Here is a 22,669-nt window from a genome sequence, read left to right on the forward strand (position 1 = left end):
TTTGAGACACACACACACACCCCCACACACAGCTGGTGGAGGGAGCAGGTCAGGGAGTCGTGCACCTGCTGTCCTGTTAATAAAATACCCCAAAGTGATGCTGAAACCTCTGCCTTCACACAGAAAAGCTTCCCTCAGGTGTGAGAACACGAGTGCTTTACAAAACAGGCCGACTGTGACACAACGGCGTTAATCAGTGAGTACAACGCTATGGTGCACGTGGCAGAAGACTGAAGCCTGCACAATTAATCAAGTTATATTTGTTTCTGTACTCTGGGTCAATAACTAGATTATTTCTCAGTTATTCCATAATCTTATTCACAAAATGTAAAAAAACAAAAACAAACAAAAAGTAAAAGTTTCATAGAGCTATAAGTAACATATTTAAACTATCTATAGTTCATAATCCAAAACTTATGGCATAAGCACAATAGGCCATAACCCCAAAGCACAGAAACACACCAAAAAAATTACGCTTTGTAAAATTTTGTTGTGTTTTGCACCTACAGGCCACTGTACAAGCAGGAACCAGAATTTTTATTTTTTTTTTTAAATCTTACTTAAATTAACACAATGATCTAAATACTGGATGATGTATTTTCAGTCAAATATCCTATTAATCAAACTAAAATCTCCAAATCTTCATCAATTCCTAAATTAGCTATGGAAAAAAAAAAACCCACACATTTACATAATAAATTGCCCCAAAGCTTCAGACAGAAGAGGATCGAGCTGCATCATCCTTCGCCGCGGGACTCTCTTGCATCTGACTGGATGAACCTTGTGAAACAAAAACACTGCTTTTAATTTGAAACTGTTCTATGAAAGCCTAAGAAATTGTCAGAGACAGAGACGTCACACTTGAAGCAATAGTCTTGTTTTGACGGGTCTAAACCGAGATGCTTCCTTTTTCATTTAAGTGACACGGCCTCTTGTTATAGCCGCTAATAAGCAACATGACTGATGCTCTGTGCTGACGAGAGCAGCTGATAAGAAAATACAAGACGCGCATTTGTAAACTAAAACAGGCGGCTGACAGTTACACTAATAAGGTAATAATGGCCCAGGTTCCCCGGCCCAACAATGCAGAGCTGCCCAGAGGCGCCAATCAAAAATTCATACTAATTATCATGTGAATACTGCATTAACTCTGAAGAATTATGAATTATAAATCTGCAACATGGTTCCCCTCTCAGAATGGCTTTGCATGCATGGGGGTGTGATCCCCCCACGCCCCCCCCCGTCCCCCTCCCCTTGCATTTAAGACATACCATCACAGCTGTGATCTATAGCATAAAAAGTATGTCTGACAGTGTCTTAACCATAATACTTGACCTTTATGTCTTTAGGGTTATTGCTAAATGATTTGAGCCAATTTATGTTTAGACATTTTTAATATCTTATAACTCGAGTGCTTATATTAATTTGACTTTTGGCTGACTCTCAACATGAGACTGGACTCAGAGCTCTTAAAGCCGAACTCACTATTGCTTCTGGTAAATCATTCAGGGCTTTAAAGAATGTTTAAGGAAGCAAAAATGTCCAAACCACTATATTGTAGGTCAACCTAAACACTCAGTGATTTAATTATGTACTTCCTGTATGGTAAAAAGGTGCTTCTGTGTAACTGTAAGCAGTATTGTGTGTACTACAGTACTTCATATACTGGTTATATGTATGTTGGCGCTTTAGGATCCAGCTCTTATCCACCACTGGGGGAGGAGGACGGATTTCCTCTGCCACGCAGGAAACTGCAGTGGTTGATATGATCGTAAAATACGATGCGGTAAAACTCAGAAAGTGTTTGCAGATAACATGACTTATGGAAATGATCAAAGTGGAAGCATCTCGACCAATAAAAGAGCAACGTGTGGCTACAGAAACTTTTACTAGGATAAAGCAATGGTACCTTTTGGCTGCATTGGTGCATTTTTGGATGGAATAATACCATAACGGCTGAGATGGAACCTGGTCCCCTAAATCTGATGCTTCTTCACAATTATTATGGTTTTTTTTTTTTGTTTGTTTTGTTTGGGTTTTTAATTACATAACGTAATGAGCGGATGATTATGTTCTGAGGCAAAACAAAAAATAAGCTGCACAGATGTGTTTGGAGATGCAGGCAGGGTTTTCTTTGGTTAACGTTAGAGAGATTGTGGTTTGGTTTGTGCATGAACTGGCTGTTACATCTTTGTCCAAGTGCTTCAAGAACTGAACACAAGCATAAAGAACGTTTGATAACGATGTAGTCAGATCAATTATGTTCATTCTATTAATTATATGATGTTACTATGCAATATATGAATAACAACAGTTGCAGTTGATTTTGCAGTTAACTGTGTAGAAATGTACAGGCGACACGGTTGCTCCCTGTGATAAGATGCAACAGATAAACAAACTGGAGCACACACACACACACACACACACACATGTAGTAAATTACTTATAGCACTGACAATAAAGGCAAAGTGCCATAGAAGCCTAAAACATTCAAGAGAAAACGAATCTCTGTGAAAAGTTCTATGATGCAGCCCAGGCCCCCCCCCCCCCAATTTTGAAACAAGAGCATTTGGCTCTTGCCAAAGTTTAAGTGGATGATTTCAGTCAGACATATATATTTCATGAGGTTAATGGGCCCCATCAAACTGTGATTAGAGATTCTTCTGGGAGGCTTTTATGCTCGACTGGCCTCCGTCTCGTACTTATTAACAGTCCACAAACAGTGACATTGCATATGATTTTTTGGGGGGGGTTGGATATTGAATGTAAGTCCTGACAAACCATTGACTTACAGCATTGGGAAACGAGACACGGAGACAAACTGTTGGAGAAATAAGCCACAGCCTCACAAACCAAAACAGTTACGCATTCGTTCATCTATGTTCTGTATTCATTCCAACAACAGCCTCTACATGCAAACACGTCTTGGGATTTGACCTCGGCGATGTCTGAAATAGTGGCTGCGTCCAGCTCAGCACCGGAGAGGAGACTCTTTAAGGGGAACAACCACAGCGTTTTATGCGTTCAAAGCTCTGGCTGATCTTTAGCGACAGCGACTGAGACCAGTGATGAGCTCTCTCAGGGCAACAGCACCACAGAGGCACCGCTCAGCAGAGCTTCTACATATCTGCATGTTTTACAAAAGGAACGTCGCTTAAATAAACGGCGTATAAAAAGAGTGCAGTTTAAAATGATGCCCGTGAGTTTGTTCACGTTGAATCAAGCACGATGCAGGATGAGAAACAAAGATCCATAAGGGCGATATTCAAAGATCTAGTTTAATTCATCATAATTGCAGTGGAACACCTTTAAATGTGTGGGCTGACAGTTCTATTGAGAAATCTCATTTCCAAACTAAAATATTGTAGATGCATTAGAACCTGGAGACACAAAAGCATGTCAGCATCATTTTCTCCTGAGAGCGAGTCTGGATTCACTGAACTTGACTTTTACACGTTTTCCCTGCAAATCCCTTGATGTATAGCACACATTTAAATATTCGGAACAACGTTTTTGATTTAGTTTCAGCTTGATTTTCTTTGTGTGGAATAAACAAGACAGTAAATTACCCAGTACATCGTTCAATTAATATCGTCTGGACCCATCTGACGCCCAGAAACAACAACAGTTCATCATCCAAAATGAACCATGAACAACACTTCACAAGTCTCTACAAGCTATTTCCGATAATATCAGAGAGCTACAGGCAGGAGACACGTGATGAACAATAACTGCATGTTTAAATCCGAGTTTTTATGCCCACCTCCCTTTCCTGACTTGCCGGCACCGGGACAGGAGACAAGTCTGAAGAAAAAGGTTTACACACATAAGTACAAAGGAAACAAAATCAATTTGGAAATTTAAATGTTGTATTTATCAAACACCTGTTGGCTGTGGTACTTTAATGACCACAGAACGTAGAGCAATGCGTAAGCAGCAGAACACAAATGAAACCGCTGTCAACACCAAACGAGGTGACTGAAGACATTTTAGGACTTGACACTTCCAATGGAGTTTACTGGGGCAGTTGCTTGAATTTAGAACATTTCCTAAATAAGCTGAGGAAACCAACTAAACCTGAAGCCCGGCTTTCAAAATAAGAGTCTTCATTTGAGAAAGGAGTTTTTGCCACAATTCTACTTGCTTGACTAAAGCTTAAAATTAAAAGTTTTTTAATAATAAAATGGTCAAATCTTTTTTTATATATATATTTTTACATTTTCTTTAAATGTACATAGATATTTTACAACACTGCAAATGAAGCCGTTACATCATTTGCAGTCATTCTGTGCTTCATGTGTGATTTTCCATCTCTTTTTGTGTCTCATTCTTCTCGCTCTTCGGGATCATTTTGTGTATATTTTTGTGGGTCACGTGTTTCCTCTGGGTCATTTTTCAACTGTCCCTGCTCCTTCAGTCTATTTTTGGAGGTCACTTTGTGACTTACAGCAGGTCCTCCTGATCCAGCTGTGCCAAACATTGATATAATTAAATGCATTTGGGCTTTTTTTTCCCCACCCTTGAATATAAAAGCAACATCCCGAACTGCTTTTGAATTGAATTTGATTCTGAATCGTTCTAGTTTAGAGTTTTTGTTGTCATCCTCATAAACAAATTCAGAATCCTAAATTAATGAAGTTCTGCTTTTCCTCCAGTAGATGGCCTTCTAGAGCAGAGGAGCAGGCTGGACAGAGCACAAGGTCTGAGCCCAGATCTGTGGATTTTATGTGGCAAACAAAAACTGCTGAAAGAATTTGTCACTTTGGTTTATACTTCCAATGTTAAATAAAGGTGGTAATAGTCTCCAACAACCTGTGTGAGATGTTCACTTCATTTAATAATAGGAACTAAAAAAAACTCATATCACGAAACATTGCCTGCTTCAGTCTGTGAAGAATTTAGATCCAGAATCTCTTCCAGGTTTGAACATACAGATGAGGATTTTATGTGAATCTAAAAACTAAAAAAAGCAAGAAAAAAAGGATCCAAATGGCTCGTTTGCATTTACTTTAAATTATTTATTCTCGCCTTGAATCTTCGTTAAAAGAAAACAAACAAAACATCAGTATTACCCACAAATAAACTGTGGATTGATTTTCTTACAGGTTGAGAGAGAGAGAGAGAAAGACAGAGAGAGATACACTGGGCGATTGGGAGAGTCCGGTGTCGACGTGGTGACGTCAGAGGAGCAGCGTGTGGGACCCTGCAGCCTCCTCGGCCCCCCTCCAGTCCGAGGAGACACATTTTTATCAGGGAGGAAGCCGAAGGGCCAGTCATCTCCTCACCTCTTTTCTACATCTCCCACCGTCCCCTTCATCCTTCCTGTATGGTGGATATTATTTTCAGCTCTTCTTTCTTGGGTGATATGGGGGATCATTCCAAAAGTGAGTACAGCTGACTGCTCGGGACGAGTTTCAGGTGGCACAATGTGGTTTTTCGCCGCAGTGTCACTGTGGGCTACAGCAGCGCAGCGCTCACTAAAGTCATTTTATTGCACCCTGCGCTCCGTGCACTTTTACTGGGGCTTGTGTGTTGCATTTCATGTGTAGGAAAACAAACCATTGAGGAAAAACGTCTCCATCTGTTACACGGCGTTTAAACATGGAGAGAAGTTCGCTGCAAAACTAAAACACACAACCCGGACTTTAAAATATCAAGTTAAAGTGACGGTAAGAATGAAAATGCTGCACAGTGTGGTTACAATGTTTGGCACCTTTTCTTTCCAGAGAAGCCAGGATTCGCGATGTGTGTAGGATGTGGAAGTCAGATCCATGACCAGTACATACTGAGAGTGTCTCCCGACCTGGAGTGGCACGCAGCCTGCCTCAAGTGTGCAGAGTGCAGCCAGTACCTGGACGAGACCTGCACTTGTTTCGTCCGGGACGGGAAAACCTACTGCAAGAGAGATTATGTAAGGTAGGAGTTTGATGGGACGTCGCTGAGTCGCCTTTAGTCCATCTAAACGTGGCTAAATGCGTTCAGGACTCATATCAAGAAGCGTTACATTTATTCAGAAAAACTGCTCATTTGGATGTAGAAAGTGCAAAGCGGACTGACTTTGTAACGCGCAAAGTCACTTGGCAGCTCAAAGAGTCTAAAAGTGTAAATTAAAATTAAAGGCTTAAAATGGGCCTTACGTGCAGAAAAGAAAAAAATAATATGGCATTTAAAAACTGCAATTTTTCAAACTATTATTACTATTGTTTGTACATTTATTCCCATTTTTAATTCGTTTTTTTTTTTTAATTATCCAGGCTTTTTGGAATAAAATGCGCAAAATGCAACCTGGGTTTTAGCAGCAGCGACTTGGTGATGAGAGCCCGGGACAACGTGTATCACATCGAGTGTTTTCGGTGCTCGGTGTGCAGCAGGCAGCTGCTGCCGGGAGACGAGTTCTCTTTGCGGGAAGACGAGCTGCTGTGCCGGGCGGACCACAGCCTGCTGCTGGAGAGGAGCTCGGCAGGAAGTCCCATCAGCCCCGGACACATCCACTCCAACAGACCGCTGCACCTGGCAGGTCAGATGATGATGATGATGATTGTAGAAGTAATAGTAGTAGAAGTAATTTTTACGTAAAGTAGAATTAAAGTTTAAAGCAAAATATCTGCGATTTAACGAAATGTTTGCATTTTACAACCGATTAACCGCATTAAAAATCCAACTTTGTTAAAAAAAAAAACAACAACAACATGCAAGCAGGATAATTATTTTCCTTGTTCTTTAACTTCTCCTTAACTCAGGCTTGGTGTGTGTGTGTGTCGGCGCTGCGACTTCTTTAATTTCATAATTGTTCGTATTAACATTAACCGGCTCTGCTGCTATTATCTGAATAATCTGATATTTGAGTCGTGTGTGTGTGTGTGTGTGTGTGTGTGTGTGTGTGTGTGTTCAGAGCTGTCATCCTGAGGGCGCCTGCCAACAGAAAGAGAACAAAGCAAATGTTTGATGTATGTTCAGCAACTGCCTGCGTCAAACGCTCAGTTTGAGACGCTCCGCGTGTTTCAGATGCGTTGGAGCAGAGATTGTTAGAGGCTGACAGCAGAGGACAGTAGCGTAAAATTATTTAGCCGCATGTTTCAAATTTAAAACATTTGCAGGAAAATGCAAACACTCCACAGAAACGCTGCAAACGACAAAACGAGGAAACAAAAGGCCAAAGACTGTAGCTGCAATGCGAAAGCTTTTCTGAGGCCTTCTGTTTCTCACGGATGTTCTCCGTCTTCCTCCTCCGTCCTCAGCAGACCCGGTGACGGTGCGGCAGGCCCCGCATCGGAACCACGTCCACAAGCAGTCGGAGAAGACGACGCGTGTGCGGACGGTGCTGAACGAGAAGCAGCTCCACACGCTGCGGACCTGCTACAACGCCAACCCGAGGCCGGACGCGCTGATGAAGGAGCAGCTGGTCGAGATGACCGGCCTGAGCCCCCGGGTGATCCGGGTCTGGTTCCAGAACAAACGTTGCAAAGACAAAAAGAAATCCATCCTGATGAAGCAGCTCCAGCAGCAGCAGCACAGTGATAAGACTGTAAGCATCTTCGTAAGTTTGACCCCTTGATTACTCTCAACGATTGTTTACTTGTTCATTTTGTGCACGTTTACTTCTTTAAAATCACCATCAGACGAGGTTTGGTCTGAGGCGAATGTCATTAAAGCCTGAAATGCAGAGTCCAGCTGACAGTTGCAGACAAGAGACAGGGAACAGAAACAAACAGCTAAAGATGTTCTCTAAGAAAATAGGATATTTATTTATTTATTTTTTATCACATATGAAAATCACGCGCACTGACATAAATCAGGATCCGTGTGCGCCACAGTCTTTTCCACTTGGCTCAAGTGCTGTTCGGTATTCAAACTTTGAATCAATGAATAATGAATCAACTGCTTTGGCTTCAGTGTCTTGACCTGAAGGATAAAGACAACGCTTTTCAAACAGGCTTGATCCGCATTTAGACGTCGACATCTTGTGCGCTATAAGAGCGACAAGCTTGGCTGCACTGCAAAGTCTGTGTGAACTTTGTGTGACTGCTGCCACAGCTCCGACTGATCCAGCTCTGATCAGTCACACATGAAATGAACAGGTGCCACAAGGACACAGTTTGTCCCAGTTCTTAGACAGACAAATGATGCTTTTCCCCCCTTTTCTTTGTCAGAACCTGCAGGGCCTCACAGGGACGCCTCTGGTGGCCGGGAGTCCTATCCGGCATGAGAGCACCGTGCAGGGGAACCCGGTGGAGGTTCAGACCTACCAGCCTCCGTGGAAGGCCCTGAGCGAGTTCGCTCTGCAGAGCGACCTGGACCAGCCCGCTTTCCAACAACTGGTGTGTGTGTGTGTGTGTGTGTGTGAGAGATCTATCTGAATACACACTCAGCTCAAATTCAACCTTTTTACGCACCGCTTTTCAAAATAAAAGTCTCATCATGTGACATGCACGTCTCTTGTCCTCAGGTGTCTTTCTCTGAATCGGGCTCTCTCGGGAACTCCTCGGGCAGCGACGTGACTTCTCTGTCCTCTCAGCTACCGGACACCCCCAACAGTATGGTTCCCAGCCCGGTGGAGACGTGAAACGGGGCCTGGTCAGACCCGTCGGCCTGCCGCTGCCCCCGTCCATCCATCAATCAATCCACCCCCTCCTCCCTCGCTCCCTCCCTCCTGCAAGGACAGTTGCAGCATGATCCCGGTCCCCTGCATGTGACCAGCTCATCACATCGCCCAAACTACAGAGAGGAGATTTTTATTATTCCCATTAATATTATTATAAATATTTCCTGACGTGGAGGGGAAGGAACAACGACTGTCTCCGAGTTTTCCGTTTGTTTTTGGAGATTTCATTGACCAAAAAAAAAAAAAAAAAAAAAAAAAGAAAGAAAGAAAAAAAAACTGAAGCAGAACAATTGTTGTATGACTCAATACAGAGACAGAAGATGTACAGAAGACCTCCCGGTGGATATACTGCAACGAACCTTTTGGAGACATTTCCACGTCGAAACAGCTCCATTGTGCTCATACTGTGTCTTGTTTCTTTACCATGAGAATTTTTTGATACATCCACTGCGTTTTCGAGCCCGGTTGACTCTTTGTCTTAAGTCCAGAGCATGATAATCTGCAACGTATTCGTCTTGTAAAATACTAAAGGGCATCTAGAGCTGGTTTGAGCTCCTCGAACAAAAAAGTAAATTATTGTTATATTATTTATTGGTAGGACAACGATTCGTAAAGGGGTTATTAACTGATAAAAAAAATAAAAATAAAAAATATATATATGTAAAGTGTCTTTGTGACCGGTGTGTTTACCCGCGCGTTTGAATTCATTTTGAAAATTCAGCTCTGAGATTTGCACCAACTGTCCATGTGTCATTGCACGAGTGAGACGAGAAACAACATGGCTGCACACAGGCTCCGTTAAAATGTGTGTTTTAGTGTGTGAAAGTCGAAATCACTGTCCGGACCCGAACAGGTCGTCGGTCCTCGTCATGGCGCACACGCCCTCATTTGGAAAACCTGGAAAGCTCTTCGACTCGCGGCGTCAGAAGTCAAGCAAATATCTATTTCTGATGCTGTGAATATGCTGTTTGTCCTGTTCGATCCCTATCACGTTGAGCTGAAAGCCTGAGGGCTCAGCTGTCCTTATCGTCCACATCCATCTCCGGTGTGTCCCCCCCTCCCCTCCCCTCGGTTATGTGGCAGGAATCGGCCCGTGGTCATTTACTATCTTGGGGGCAAAAATCTGCTGTAAATTGTGCTCAGTCCAGTTCCTCTGGTTGAGTCACAAGCGCAGTCTAGACAGAGCGCAGGGATCAGCGACCTCTTATCTAGTCCTGGCATCACCTGCAAACGATACACTGACTGAGGCCACAACAAACTAACTAAACACCCCCTCCTCCCTCCACACACACCCCCTCCCCAAAGCCCCTCATATGTGAGGGGAGCAGAGCGCAGCTCGTAAAGGGTCACTTCTCCTCCTCGGTTTATTTTTCTTCAGTGAATTGTGTCATTACGCAAGGATCCGCCGGGATGACAGTGACATCTTTACACGGAGGGCAGGACAAAACACAAAACATGTGGACATTTTCCTCACGCGTATTTTATGTTATTGTATTTAATATACACATGTTTTAAATCCAAGTGATGTGAAACGTTTTGTGTCACTCCAGAAGTGAAAAGTCTTGATCGTTTTCGAGTGAATTTCAAACAACCTTTAATGGTCTGAGTCTCAACAATTAATTATCACGATCGATTCGTATTGGAAAGAAGTAGAATTTTGCTTTTGCAAAGATTAAAAAAAATGATTGAATGATTGACTCACGAACGGAATAATTTACAAGAATCTTAATTTTTTTTTTTCTTTTTTAGGTTCCTTGCAGGCGACTCTGGCGGTGTCTTTTAGTCGGAAGTTTGAATGACAAAGGGCAGATAATAGATTTGTAATTGAGCTATTGTAAATAAGATAAGCGAACAATGCGCGCGGGTTGCGATAACGCGGATAAGCGAAGAATAACAATGGCGGTAACAGGCAAGACGTCAGGGCCTGTTTCAAAATCCTTCTGGGGCTAAACACGTTTCCAAATCAGCTCATTTCCAGCACTGACACTGTATGTAACGAATCCGATATATTTTCCACCGCAAACCAATTTTAATACGTGATTATAAAATGAGGCCAAACGCCAACTTTGGACCGTGCAAGGGATTAGGATGAAAATAGAGCTACAAGCTGCACAGGCAGGATTTATAAAATGCATATTTATTCGTGATGCAGTCACAGTTCTGGCTTTCGCTGGATCCGCCTGCACCGCTCACTGGGAACGGAAACACGTTCTGGCCTTCAAATGTGTTTAAATGTTGCAACAATGAGGCCGTTCCCACGTTCTTCCTGCTGAGCTCCCACAGTCTGCATGTGTCAAGTTGCCACAGCCGAGGGACCGACACCGTATCATTAATGATTAAGAGGACGCGTCCATGTAAAGGTGTGATGTAATTCTCTAATTGCCAGACGTAATTAGATCACCCGGCGTGACGGGAGGCGGTGCGGCGGGTGGATTATACGGCCACAGATGAGCAGCATCCTTCACACAGGGATCATTCACACATTCTTTACTGCAGGCACTTTTTTTTTTCTTTCCCATTTTTATCTGGAACCACACTCTCATTCAACTTAGAGACTTTTGGATTAAAAAAGAAAAGGCTAAAAGTAAAAACTCTCAATGCCTGTTAATGTTTGGGGAAAACAACAGTGAGGTTTTCTTAGGCCTAAATATTTAAGCTTAATGGGAATTTGACATAAATAAGCCAGTGGACGCAGGTGCAGGGCTGTCATATTTTATCTGAACCACATTTATTTTTCAGTTTTGGCATTTTAAAGGACTTTGGTTTTAATGTGTTAAAAAAATAATTAATGTGAAAGTGACTGAAACACGGTGGCAAAATGTTGGCAAAACAGTTGTTTGCCTGTTGTAGTTTGAATTACAGTTGAACGATCGGAGACACAGTATATTACATACTGAGCTTTATTTTATTTCAAATTCATTATTTTTATGTTTGGAATAATTATTATTGTCACACAAAACCTCAAGTGGACATTTATCCACAGTGTCTGTCCTTCATATGACACATTTTCTGGTAAATATTTAAATATTTTTGCTTTAGAATTTGGAAATATAATTACACAATTACAGGCTTTTTCATGAACAAATTGTGAGAAAAAAAAAATAGAAAAGACTCTCAATTGCATCGTAAATGTGAATAAAACTGTGTGTTAAAAGTGTATACAAATATTTTCAGACTCAACCCTCTGCTGCAAATAACCAAAGTAAAAATGAACCTAAACAGTTATAGATTTACTTAAAAATATCTAATTTCCATACACACATAACAGACTGTCTAACCAGCCGGTGTCTCACCACCAATGTGACCAACGCCTGTACAATCTGCATATAAACAAGCTCCTCAACAGCCACCGTCACTGAAACAGAGCCTCAGGGATCATGTTGTTTTCTAGGCCAAACCCGAAGTTTACATCCTGGTTCCCTCCACAAAAAGCCAATGGGATTTTTCCACTGATATTTGAATAATTTGAGGAAATAAGCTCGGCGATAAACACAGGTTTATGGTATTTACATGTTTTATTTGTTCTGCACAATAATACGTTTTGGAGCTTAAACTCAGTCACCAGAAGTAAAAAACTATACAAACTACGGTCAGATGACTTCACCATCGTTAAACTCATTAAGTTTGTAATTTCATTTATCCTCTCACCTCTTCTACAGAAGCCTTTCTTCTTATATTGACCTGATGAAGTTAGTGATGAGTTATAAACTGAACGAGACTGTAAAGGTGCATTAGTGAGTAGGAGTCTCAGTGTCCAACATGATGAAGTTTAATGTTCTCAACAACCTCTCTGGTCTCATTTAGCCTCATTTAAGACACATAAAAACGCAAAAATAGCACAAGATGGGCTGTAAAATTGTGAGATACCAACATCTTTTGTTCCCTTTTTTTTAAAAATTTAATTTAATTTTTTTTTAACTGGCCTGCTCTCACATCATGTCACTGTAGTTTTTGGCAGCGAAGACAAAAGAAAATGGCCGACAGTCTTTAAAGTTTCAGTGGAAAACAAATATTTTAACATGCTTTTTAATATACTTTTGACATAACCCCCTCGTGTCTCATGCCAGGATCTCCTTCAACATTCTTCCACATAATTGATGACCTAAAGCTCCAAAACAGTCCACCATGTCCCAGGCCCAAGCAAAATTACAATGATGAATATGAAAATCTATAATTTTATTACGCATTATCCTCCATGCTCATAAAATGCCTTATTTTCTATATGTCCACCAGATAGTTTGAACGTTTTAGAAAAATGAGATTCAATTTATTTACAGTACAGCACTGTACTGTGCAGCACTGCACATGATAATGAAAATTACATAATTAAATTAATAATTATTAATAATCCCAGCAATAAAAAAAATGAACATGTGTGTTTTATTATGCTGATGACGGCTTTGGATTTAATTTACTTATTGATATTCCCATGGTTTAAATCTAGAATTTGAATTCCTGCTGGATGATGAGAGCTTTAGCCGCTCACATACAGTATTTGCTGTATTTGTCTTATGATTTCTTCATCCATGTGGAAATTATCGAACATGTAAATATTAAACTGTGTTCAGATGATAATACATTTTTTTTAAATTTAAAAATATACTCATATTTTGCACACACTTCACTACAATACACACAGAAATTTGCTGCTTAACTGTAAACACAGTACACAGAACTGAGATGCTCAGTAGAAAAACAAGACAGAAACAAAGTGGATGCAGAACAGATAAAATATGTTGTCATCTGTCATAACCCATCCTCCAACTGATCATCATCAGTCCCTTCTTTAATGTCAGAGAGGAGGTTTTTTTTTTTTTTTTTGTAGGTTTGTTTTTTGTGGCAGAACTTTGGAACCTTTACAATCTCCAGCCCTGTGTCTTCTGGAGAGTCTGTTCAAGAAAGGATTCATCATTCTCAAAGACTCCTCCTGTCTTTTGGGGACATGAGAGGACATGGATGCAGCGATACGACCACATCCAGCTACAGTAAGTGAAGAGATGAGGTGAAGAGATTGACTGAAGAAATAAAGTGCATATTTCTCTCTAGAGAAGTTACCACAACAAATTTTAATGCAGAAATTATATGAAAAGATTGTGTTTTTGCTGAAACTGTAACAACTGTCAGCCATTTTCTTTTGTCTTGATGTGGGCACAGTCCATATTGTGAGACCAATACATTTTGGATGTATTTGATGAGGCCGAGTCAGTTGCCTTGTCTGCTCTTTTATCCTTTTGTTATGGTGCGTTCTTTGGTTTTTACTAATGTTTGTGAGTTTATCTGGTTCCAGACCATGTGAGCTGATCGTTGTGTGTTAACTGTCCGCTCTCTCTTTTTATTTCATTTCACTTATGGTAAAAGTTTAGGCTTTATGTCTAATTTAGCTGCTTCGTATCTCGTTTCTTTTGTGTGTTTTCATTGTTTAATGGGTGTTTAACACCTGGCCGAGGGAGAATAATAATAATAATAATAATAATAATAATAATAAAATGGTAAAAAACTAAGACACATACATAAAAAAAATTTTCTGCATTCAGAACACACGAATGAGCATTACTGTGTAAAAAGGCTCTGTGAATATTACGACACTTGGGCCCAACTGTGACCTTGCTCCTCCAGCTGGGGCCACCAGCAGAGGAGCTGCTGGGATCCACTTTGAAGTTTAAAAACCTCGAGGGAAGTTTTTCTGACAGGCTGACTCGATGCAGGGACAGAAATGGGAGCGAGAGGAGAAAAAAAGGAAAGAAAGAAAGATGGAGGCAGGGGACGGCAGGAGGGGGGAAGTTTAGAAGCAACGAGTGAGCTGAATGAAATCATATCATAAAACATAGGCAAAATAAAGTTTGAGATGCAGGCTGCCCCCACCCCACCTTTAATATTTGCATAAATCATAGGGACAAACTACAGAGGAAAATGCACTAAAATAACAAAAAGATTTTCAATCCATGTTCTTGTTCATCTCAGACAAACCACAACTCACAGTGTTTTCCACCTCTTGTCATGGGGGAGTTTAATGGGAAATTTAAGGACCAATTTATCTTAGGTGGGTAATGGGCAATTTAACATCTGTTGACAAGAATTTAATCATCTCAACTCTTAGGTTACACTGATAACGAAAGGGCAGCATCAACACCTTTGTGTAATTCCAGGCTACTTGTGTACTATCGATCCCGGGGAATGAACGCTGCTTTTATGGGAAACTGACACGCTGAGTAAACATCCACATATTATCCTTTAAACTTTTAAAAGCACTCAGGCCAACAGGGAAGGAGCATTTTAGTAAGCTGCATTATAAAAAACCAAAAAAAAAAAAAAAAAAAAAAAACACGTATTGATTTTTTCCCCCTCACTAAACCAGATTTTCAATTTATGTGTTAACATAATTTGACGTCATCTTTCATTTTTCTTTAACAGATCGAATCAGAAAAACATTCTGCCGTGCAGCCGCAGGACAACAAACGTGCCCCCGTCTCCCCCTGCACTTCAGGTGAACTCTTCCTTGAGGAGGAAACTGCAACTTCTTGCCTGTGGCAAATGATGCTCGCACATGTGTGTTCTCATGCTGTATTGTGCACGAAAGAGATTGTGGGTGCGTGTTGCTCACACTCACCTGGAACACACACAAAGCCACAGTCAGCCTCTCTGGTCCTGCTGCTGAGACAGTGTCAGAGCTCCATAAATCACAGCGCCCCACCCACGCGTAAATCTACTGGAAAAACAACACACCAACACCCATTAGGAGGAGAGAGGAAGGTTGGAGCCGCCCCGCTCCACAATGACTCGCTATAAAACACAACGAGGGTTCACCTGTACTCGCCTGCAACCCCCCCCACCCCCTCATCTTTGACAAGGCTAAACTGTCATTAGCTGGAAGAGGAAGACAAACACGTGTCACTGGAAGCAAACAATGAGGCAGCGAGTGTGAGTCACTAAAAATGAGAAACGGCATCAAAAGCTTTCAGGGAAACACTCTGGCATTCATCAGGGTCATATCAGTGTCAGTTCAGGAGTTCAAGAATGTTTTCAGGAAGTCTTTGTGCTTTAGATTTAGTGCTAAAGTTCAATTAACCTTCTGACTTGTGAGTTGGAATGAAGCAAAGCCAAACTTTAATTATAGCACGCCGAGCAACGGCTGAAGCGTAAATGCCACTGATTTAACGCTCCTCTCCGTCGAAAGCACTGCGAGTCAGGAGTCGTCGTTTCACACGCTCGTGAAATAATACAGATCATACTGATACGCCTGTCACTGCGGATGGACACCGCACAGTAATTACTGGTTAACAGAAACTTGTCAAACTGTGTCACACACATAAATATGTTCTACATCTCAAATCACGCACGCACACAAACGCAGAGGTCGGTTCAAGAAAAGGTCCACAACACTGAAGACACAAAGAGACATAAAAAGAGTAAAATACAGAGAGAGAAAGAGAGAAGGGCTCTGTGTGCCAACTGGAGCGTCCCCCCCCTCGCTGCAGGTGTCCCTGCCACTTTAAGAAATGAAGCAATATCATTAATGGAGGCCTCCGAGGGCTGACATCTTGCTCCAATTCACCAGTCCCCGTCTATCACACCATTACCGAGGGCCCAGCAGTATTAAAATCCAATCACTCCTCCAGCTAGTTTGATTAAGGAGGGCAACTGCACAAAGAAGGGGGCTCCGACCCATTGTTGCCTCTGCCAGGGGAGTTCCCCAGAGAGGCTGGAGTAGGATTGTGGGACTCTGGTCACTGCTGATGCTTCGCGGTAATGTAGCACCTCAGTGTCGTGAGGTATGTTGGGACTTTCTGCATTTTACAACAATGATCAGACTTAAAGCTTGAAAAAAAAAAAAAGCATTTATAAAACAAAAGATTGTCTGCACACTGAAATTTGTTCGACCCACAGTATTTCATTGATCTTTATCCAGACAATCTACGACCCACTGACTTTTCAACGCATTCTCATCCCACAGCATCAGATAACGACGCTTCGTAAAGCATCACATTACGGCCATTTTAACATTCTTTGGTGTATCATACTGATAGCACAGGTACACTGTGGTGTTGCTATTTGGTGTCAGAGCTTTATATATTACTACTTCGCAAAAGGGACTGGACAAAGCAACGCTTTTTGGCGCCTCGGGAATGAGAACGGGCTGTGTGAATGGTGAAAGGTGTAAACGGACATGCTATTAAACTTCCTTCTGACTTCCCTATATTAAACTATTTCTCTGCCTCTACATTAAGTAAATAAATAAATCCACCAGATGACTTCACCTGGAGGAGTTTTTCATCATTAGGAGTTAAGATGATGTCATCTGGAGGAGCTCTGTAAAAGCAGGTTGACCTTGATTACAATCTCCATATTATGAGCACTGAGATGACATAATCTGAACTGAATCTTTAGGCCTTTTCCACCTTGATGAAGCGAGATGTTGGAAGATAGGGACGTTTGGTGGCTTTCATTTACATGTACCCATTGTTAATTATCAGAGAAGCCTCCTTTGAATCCATTACGCTATGTGACGGGAACTCGGCTGCTAAAAACTGGCTTTTTAGCCGTTGCTGGATGTGTGAACCCCCCACTCAGCCTTTTTACCGTGGTCCTTGTTGCGTTCACTGTCTTGCTGTTTGCTACTCTGTGAAGCAGACGTAGCTTTGTCTGGCAGCAGCAAACACCAGCTGCTCACTGATTTGAGAATATCACATACTGTGGCTTTAAGACGGGACAAAATAGGAAAAAGTTTTCAACTTCAAGAGATGAGTTTTAGTCATTTCCCCCCCCCCCCCCTTTTTGATCCAAAAGTATCTCCAGTTTTCCTCCAGCAGCATCCCATATTTGAAGCTGTGACTGCCACCCTGAGGAGGTCACATCGGTCAGTTTGTGTGTGGGAAAAAGAGGCAGCGTCACAGGTACAAGCCCCAGAGAGCAAAGCCTAAACCAAATTAAAACCAGAAGGCCAGGGTGAACCTACTCGACCACAGTGACATAAATTACTGGAATTTACAAGAATTTAAAAACACTTTTAACAATACTCTCCTTTTAATGTGCTCTCTGTTTAATAATGCACTTTAGGGTTTAAGAGCACGATAAACAAACCAATAATTCACTTTTTTATCATCTGAGGGTGAAGCCCTTCAGGACTGTGTTCTACAGCGGCGTTCAAAGGGGCCTCAGATGGATCAAATGAAGGGCTGTCGCGAGATGTTTTGGACAACGGTTGAGATGGAGCTGGTGATCTCTTTGCTCTTGTGAGGATAAAAGTACACAGGAGTTCATCTTCCCAAGAACTGGGCAACATTTAAAAAGGGATGCAGATGCTGCAACGTCAAAATAAACATAAGATGTTGTACCAGAAGTTATTGCTCTGTGTCATGGGATGAGGCAGAACGAGTCACGGGTCATTCGGATGGCACACGGATCATCCACAATGAAAATCCACAATGTGTGTTAAAGAACAACCGGTTTACATTGAAGTTGATGATACTGTAAATGACGGCAACAAAGCTGCATTTAGGTACTGGGTACTTTTCCTCGGTCAGTAAAGCATGTCAGTGTGTAAGATCTGGTAAAGCTCACAGTAGCATTTGGCAGCGTTTTTTAGTGTGTGAAGCTTTGCAGGATGAGGCAATGATTCTCTGCCGCCAAGGCGCATTAAGAGAAACGCTTTCATGTGTCCTGAAAGAATAAAAATTCAAAAGATTATTAATCTTTCAGCAGACAATGACTATAATATTCGGTTGTAAAAAACACGAACAAACATGTAACAAATGGCTTCTTGAAGGAGCTGCAGAGACACTTTTGTCATGAATGTCAGGGCTCAAAGGAAACAGGACTAGGACAACTGATGTCTTGGGTGCGAGCGAGGACCACATGCACCGAAACCCACTACCAGCCGCCACAAATCACAGGGCCATCGCATATAATCCTCCACCGGCCGGTGCTGCAACATTAAACATCCAAACAAATTGTCCTTGCTGCAGGAAAAGACATAAAGCAAAAGCAGAGAGCTGGGCAGGGCCACAGGGTTCGAGCGGGGTGGCAGCCACTCTATTAAGCTCCGAGACACAGGACAGTGTCCGCAGACTGTCAGCCTGCATTAACTTTTCTGCAAGAGAATTTAGGGATAGAAAAAGGCACAGAGGACGCACTCTTCATCTATGTTTTTATTTTACGTCTACACTGGATTATGAAAACGGTATAAACTAAAGCCACATGATAAAAGCGGCCATGCAGAAAGTAAGTGAAGCTCCCAGGATGGTCACGCTGGTGTAGGCTATTGGCACGTTGACCACTCTGCTCCTGAAACATCTCAGCTGTTTGTGGATGGAGTTGTCTGATGTATTTGCTGCAGATTTCCACGACCACCAGAGGAAAAACCCTTCAGACCTGGCAATCTTTTATTTATTTTTTCCTAAACTGCTGTTGGACAGTCTCCTATGAAACATGGCAAACACATTCATGTCCAATCAGGTGGGATTGTAACAACACTGGTGAGTACCTGGGTTTACATGTAGCGCCACCTCCAGGCCAAAATGCTTCAATAAAAAAAAAAAAAAAAAAAAAAACCTTGAACCTTCTGTTCCGAGCTAAGTGGCAAATGTCAACACACTAACATGTAACACATAAGATTTTCTTTAATGGTGACTCAGTGGAGCACAAATAGAAAGAAACAAAACCCTGTGTATGTCGACCTACATTGATAACGGTGATTGTTTTATTGATGGTTACGCAATTCATCAATGCTCAGTGTTTGCAGATTTCCAGCAAAGCATTTGTTCAGATGATGGAAAAGTTTTATTTCATGCTATGTTTCATTTAGCTTAAGAAGGAGAATGTTTTTCAACATAAAAAAAAACGTATTTATTTGAAATGATTGTTCCTGCTTAGACGACATGGGCATCCTTTACATTACGTACTGAGACTTACTAAGCAACAGACACTTGGACAAAAATGAGCTCTGCAACATTTCCCTCAACACACTCAGGTGCACACACACACACACACACACACACACACACACACGGACACACCAGATGTCCATCTATGTAAGCACAAGCTGGAAGTGGGCACGGTCAGGTTCCTGATAAGAGCAAGGGCACGGCCGTATCTGGGAGATCTGAGAGATGCCGAAGCCTCTTCTGGAAAGGAAGCTAGACTTAAGCTGCTGTGGGGACTTATCTTTACAGTTTCCTATACCACCTACTGACAGATCCTGAGACTGTGTAAATTCCTCTGCCCCCTGAAACGACTGTGGGCAGACAATGAGACGACACTTTGTGTACTGACGTGCTCTATAACACAGAGAACAGAGGAGATTTTACAAGGCATGTGCGAGACAAAGACAAACAAAAGTTTCATGTTTTGCAAATTGTATTCGAGAGTGGACATTCATTGAAGTAAACCAACGAAGCGTGCTTTATCCCCTCCGCTCCTAGAGTTCGGCAAAAAAATTCCTGCAGGAGACACTTGATGCATTTATTGGTCGTTGCATTTGTTGCTTGATTTTATGCAACGTTCTCAGTAACAAGCGACACATTCAGCCTCAAAACCTCCTAATTAAATAGTGACAAAGTGATAAAAAAATCAGGGCTTCACAAAATTCCCACGCGCTAATCCAGCCTGTGAGGAACACCAGGGTTCGAGACACAACCCAGTGTTATTGTAGAAAAGGACGGTGTATAAGTCACTGCAGAGAAGGCTTTTGTACTTTTGGGAAGAGTTATTTATATCTGAAGAGCAGGGGGCATTTATCACCCGGTGATAGTGGGTCCCCTTCAAAGTCCTCCTTTTATGATGCGCATTATTTCTCGTGCACACTCGTAAACAAACGGAGCCTGCCGGCACTGAATCAGCAGGCTGTGTCATGGTGTGGTCTCTGGGTCAGGCCGACTTTCTTGTGCCACCAGTGCTTACATTAGCATGTGAAAGGCTAAAGCTGTTCTAAATATTCCCTCTTAACATGAACTCGGCACGGAAACAAATTCCACAGAGAGAAGGATGAATCAAGGGAGGAGCGAGGTGAACCGCTAATAACATCTTGTCATGATGCTCCCCTTCACACGAAGAAATGAAATGTGTGACTAATATGAGAAAATCAAAATGTTTTTCTAACCGTTGGTGATTTTGCATTTAGGGAGTGTGGGAGCAACTGCAGTGACTTTATAGGTACTTTGTACTTTAGCATTTTATTTCCACATTTGTCATTTTCAAATTCATTTGAATTATGTTGTGCCGCCTTCTGCCAAGACACCCTTCATCATCAAAGTCCAAGCGGCCCATAATGTGGCAGCAGGCAGGCACCAGGAGTCTGTGTTTACATTGCAAGTGCCTGGAAATGAGTTTCCCCACACTAGCCTCATTTGTCTTATCAATCTTTAAAACGTGCTGCCTCGCCGATGGGGGAACATATTTAAAACATCCAGAGAAGCATTCCTCATATTGCTCAGCGTTGCCGCCCATTCCTCTTTGTGCACAGCAGACGGCCGTGAGGAGCAGCCAGAGGTGAAGAAACAGCCTCCTGTGACTTAAGTTTAGCCGCTGCACTGCTGCACATTTTTTAAATTAGCAGAGTGCATCTGCTGGGGGGTGGGTGGGCGACCACGGTGGAACATATAAATATTCAGAAGGTACATGTCGTATTCCCAGTCTGCTCATTCTGTTAACTTTTCCACACTGCGAACTGAATCATCTGTCATTCACCCTAATTTAATCATCAGCCACTCTCATTCAATTATCCAATATAATATGCAAATGAGGTGAAACAATGGCATGCTCATGCTAATTACGTACATCAGAATAATTAAATTGGATAGAAGTGGTAGGAGGGGGAAACGGACTGTCATAAAATGTGGAGCAGATTCTTTAATTAAGGCTGCAAAAATTTTATTAGAATCAGTAATCTGCCCGTAAATTGTTGAATGGTGGCCATGCACGGGGGGGGGGGGGGGGGGGGACATTATTCTTATTGGAAAGCGCTCCCTGAAGACTCGCTGAGGGGAACGCCGAGGGACGCGGCTCACTTCAAGGGCAAATCCTTTTCTAAAACGACATTCTTGGATTTCTTCAACAGCGTACGAACCATAAAACTGTTGTATATTATACTAAAGAAACTGACAACTGTTGTCGTACGAGAAAAAGAACCTCTTTGTTTTTCGCCGTCCGAGATAAGGAAGTCAGTAGTTACAAATACTGTTGTCTACTTAAACAAGACTTTTACTCCGCAGGGCCGAATGATGTAAGGCGTGTGTGCTGTGCCGAGGCAGCGGAGCCGCCAGTTAGACACAGAGACATCGAGGCTAATCCTCTCTTCTGCTACTGCATGCATGCAGGCACCGCTGCCTCTCTACAACAGACCAGCCATGTCTAGAGGTACAACACAAAACACACAATGGCCCACTCTGAGGACCAGTAGCCAGCGAGCAGCAGGACCCTGGGTGAGGTGCTGAAGCCACTGAAATATTTACAGAGGCGTGTTTTGTTGCTTTTGTGCAGAGTGATTGAAGGGGGGGGAGGAGGGGGTGGGTCAGAGACAGTCTCCTTCGACACAGTTCACAGTCCATCTGGCCTGATTGTTAAACAGGAAGTCGCGGAGAACGTAATGGATAATGCAGTGAAAATGTAAAGTTGCACGTTTAAGAGGAACATGTCTGTGTGAGGAAGACTCATGCAGGAGTGACTGAAGGGTGAACGTTGCATCCCCGCATGCACACGGACAGCAGCACCTCTGTAGCGTCCTGCTGTGTCCCGGCCCAGTCAGACAGTGTTTGTTAAACATGTCAGCGTGACAGAACAGCACAGGTCAGTAGATTAAGGTGGGAGTAAGTCTGAGTGAGGATGTAAAGACATGTAAAGTGACACGTGACACAACACACAGCAGTGAAAGGCTGTCTGCTGTCTCTTCCTTTTCCAATCCATCTACAGTAAATGTGCACACATAGAAAAGGCCCATTGTTTACACTGGGCATCCTCTTACTTTCGTTCTCGGCCTGTACGGCGGCTTTTTAGGACTTTTTACAACAGCTGGTCCTGGTCTATTTAAATGTCGGAGTTACAGTGGAAGAGAACAAAACCATGGGGCATTTTCAC

At 42.3% G+C, this 22,669-nt stretch overlaps 1 protein-coding gene and 1 long non-coding RNA gene across 5 annotated transcripts in view; one reads left to right on the plus strand and one right to left on the minus strand.

The window, feature by feature from the left end:
* LOC137106565 (uncharacterized) overlaps nt 1–22,669 on the minus strand; it is a 161,001-nt gene that overhangs the window by 52,579 nt on the left and 85,753 nt on the right. The window lies entirely within an intron of this gene.
* Nucleotides 4,232–12,935, plus strand: LOC137106545 (insulin gene enhancer protein ISL-3). Of its 4 annotated transcripts, none has more exons than XM_067490016.1 (6): nt 4,232–5,384; nt 5,727–5,916; nt 6,255–6,517; nt 7,239–7,525; nt 8,151–8,318; nt 8,447–12,935. In XM_067490016.1, exons 1-6 carry the CDS (start codon nt 5,327–5,329, stop codon nt 8,561–8,563), a joined length of 1,083 nt encoding a protein of 360 aa, XP_067346117.1. In that variant the 5' UTR covers nt 4,232–5,326; the 3' UTR covers nt 8,564–12,935. The 4 variants fall into 4 exon arrangements, with proteins under 4 accessions (XP_067346117.1, XP_067346125.1, XP_067346097.1 ...); XM_067490024.1 differs by having other exon boundaries at nt 7,242–7,525; XM_067489996.1 differs by having other exon boundaries at nt 7,239–7,537; nt 8,447–12,934.

The sequence above is a fragment of the Channa argus genome, chromosome 2 (genome assembly GCF_033026475.1).
Source record: "Channa argus isolate prfri chromosome 2, Channa argus male v1.0, whole genome shotgun sequence".
Classification (NCBI taxonomy): Eukaryota; Metazoa; Chordata; class Actinopteri; order Anabantiformes; family Channidae; genus Channa; species Channa argus.

Excerpts from the sequence above, each read along its gene's own strand:
- LOC137106545 (XM_067489996.1), top strand. The coding sequence starts at position 5,327 with ATGGTGGATATTATTTTCAGCTCTTCTTTCTTGGGTGATATGGGGGAT. Across the intron at positions 5,385-5,726 it reads TATGGGGGATCATTCCAAAA|AGAAGCCAGGATTCGCGATG; the intron begins GTGAGTACAGCT and ends TTTTCTTTCCAG. Across the intron at positions 5,917-6,254 it reads TGCAAGAGAGATTATGTAAG|GCTTTTTGGAATAAAATGCG; the intron begins GTAGGAGTTTGA and ends TTAATTATCCAG.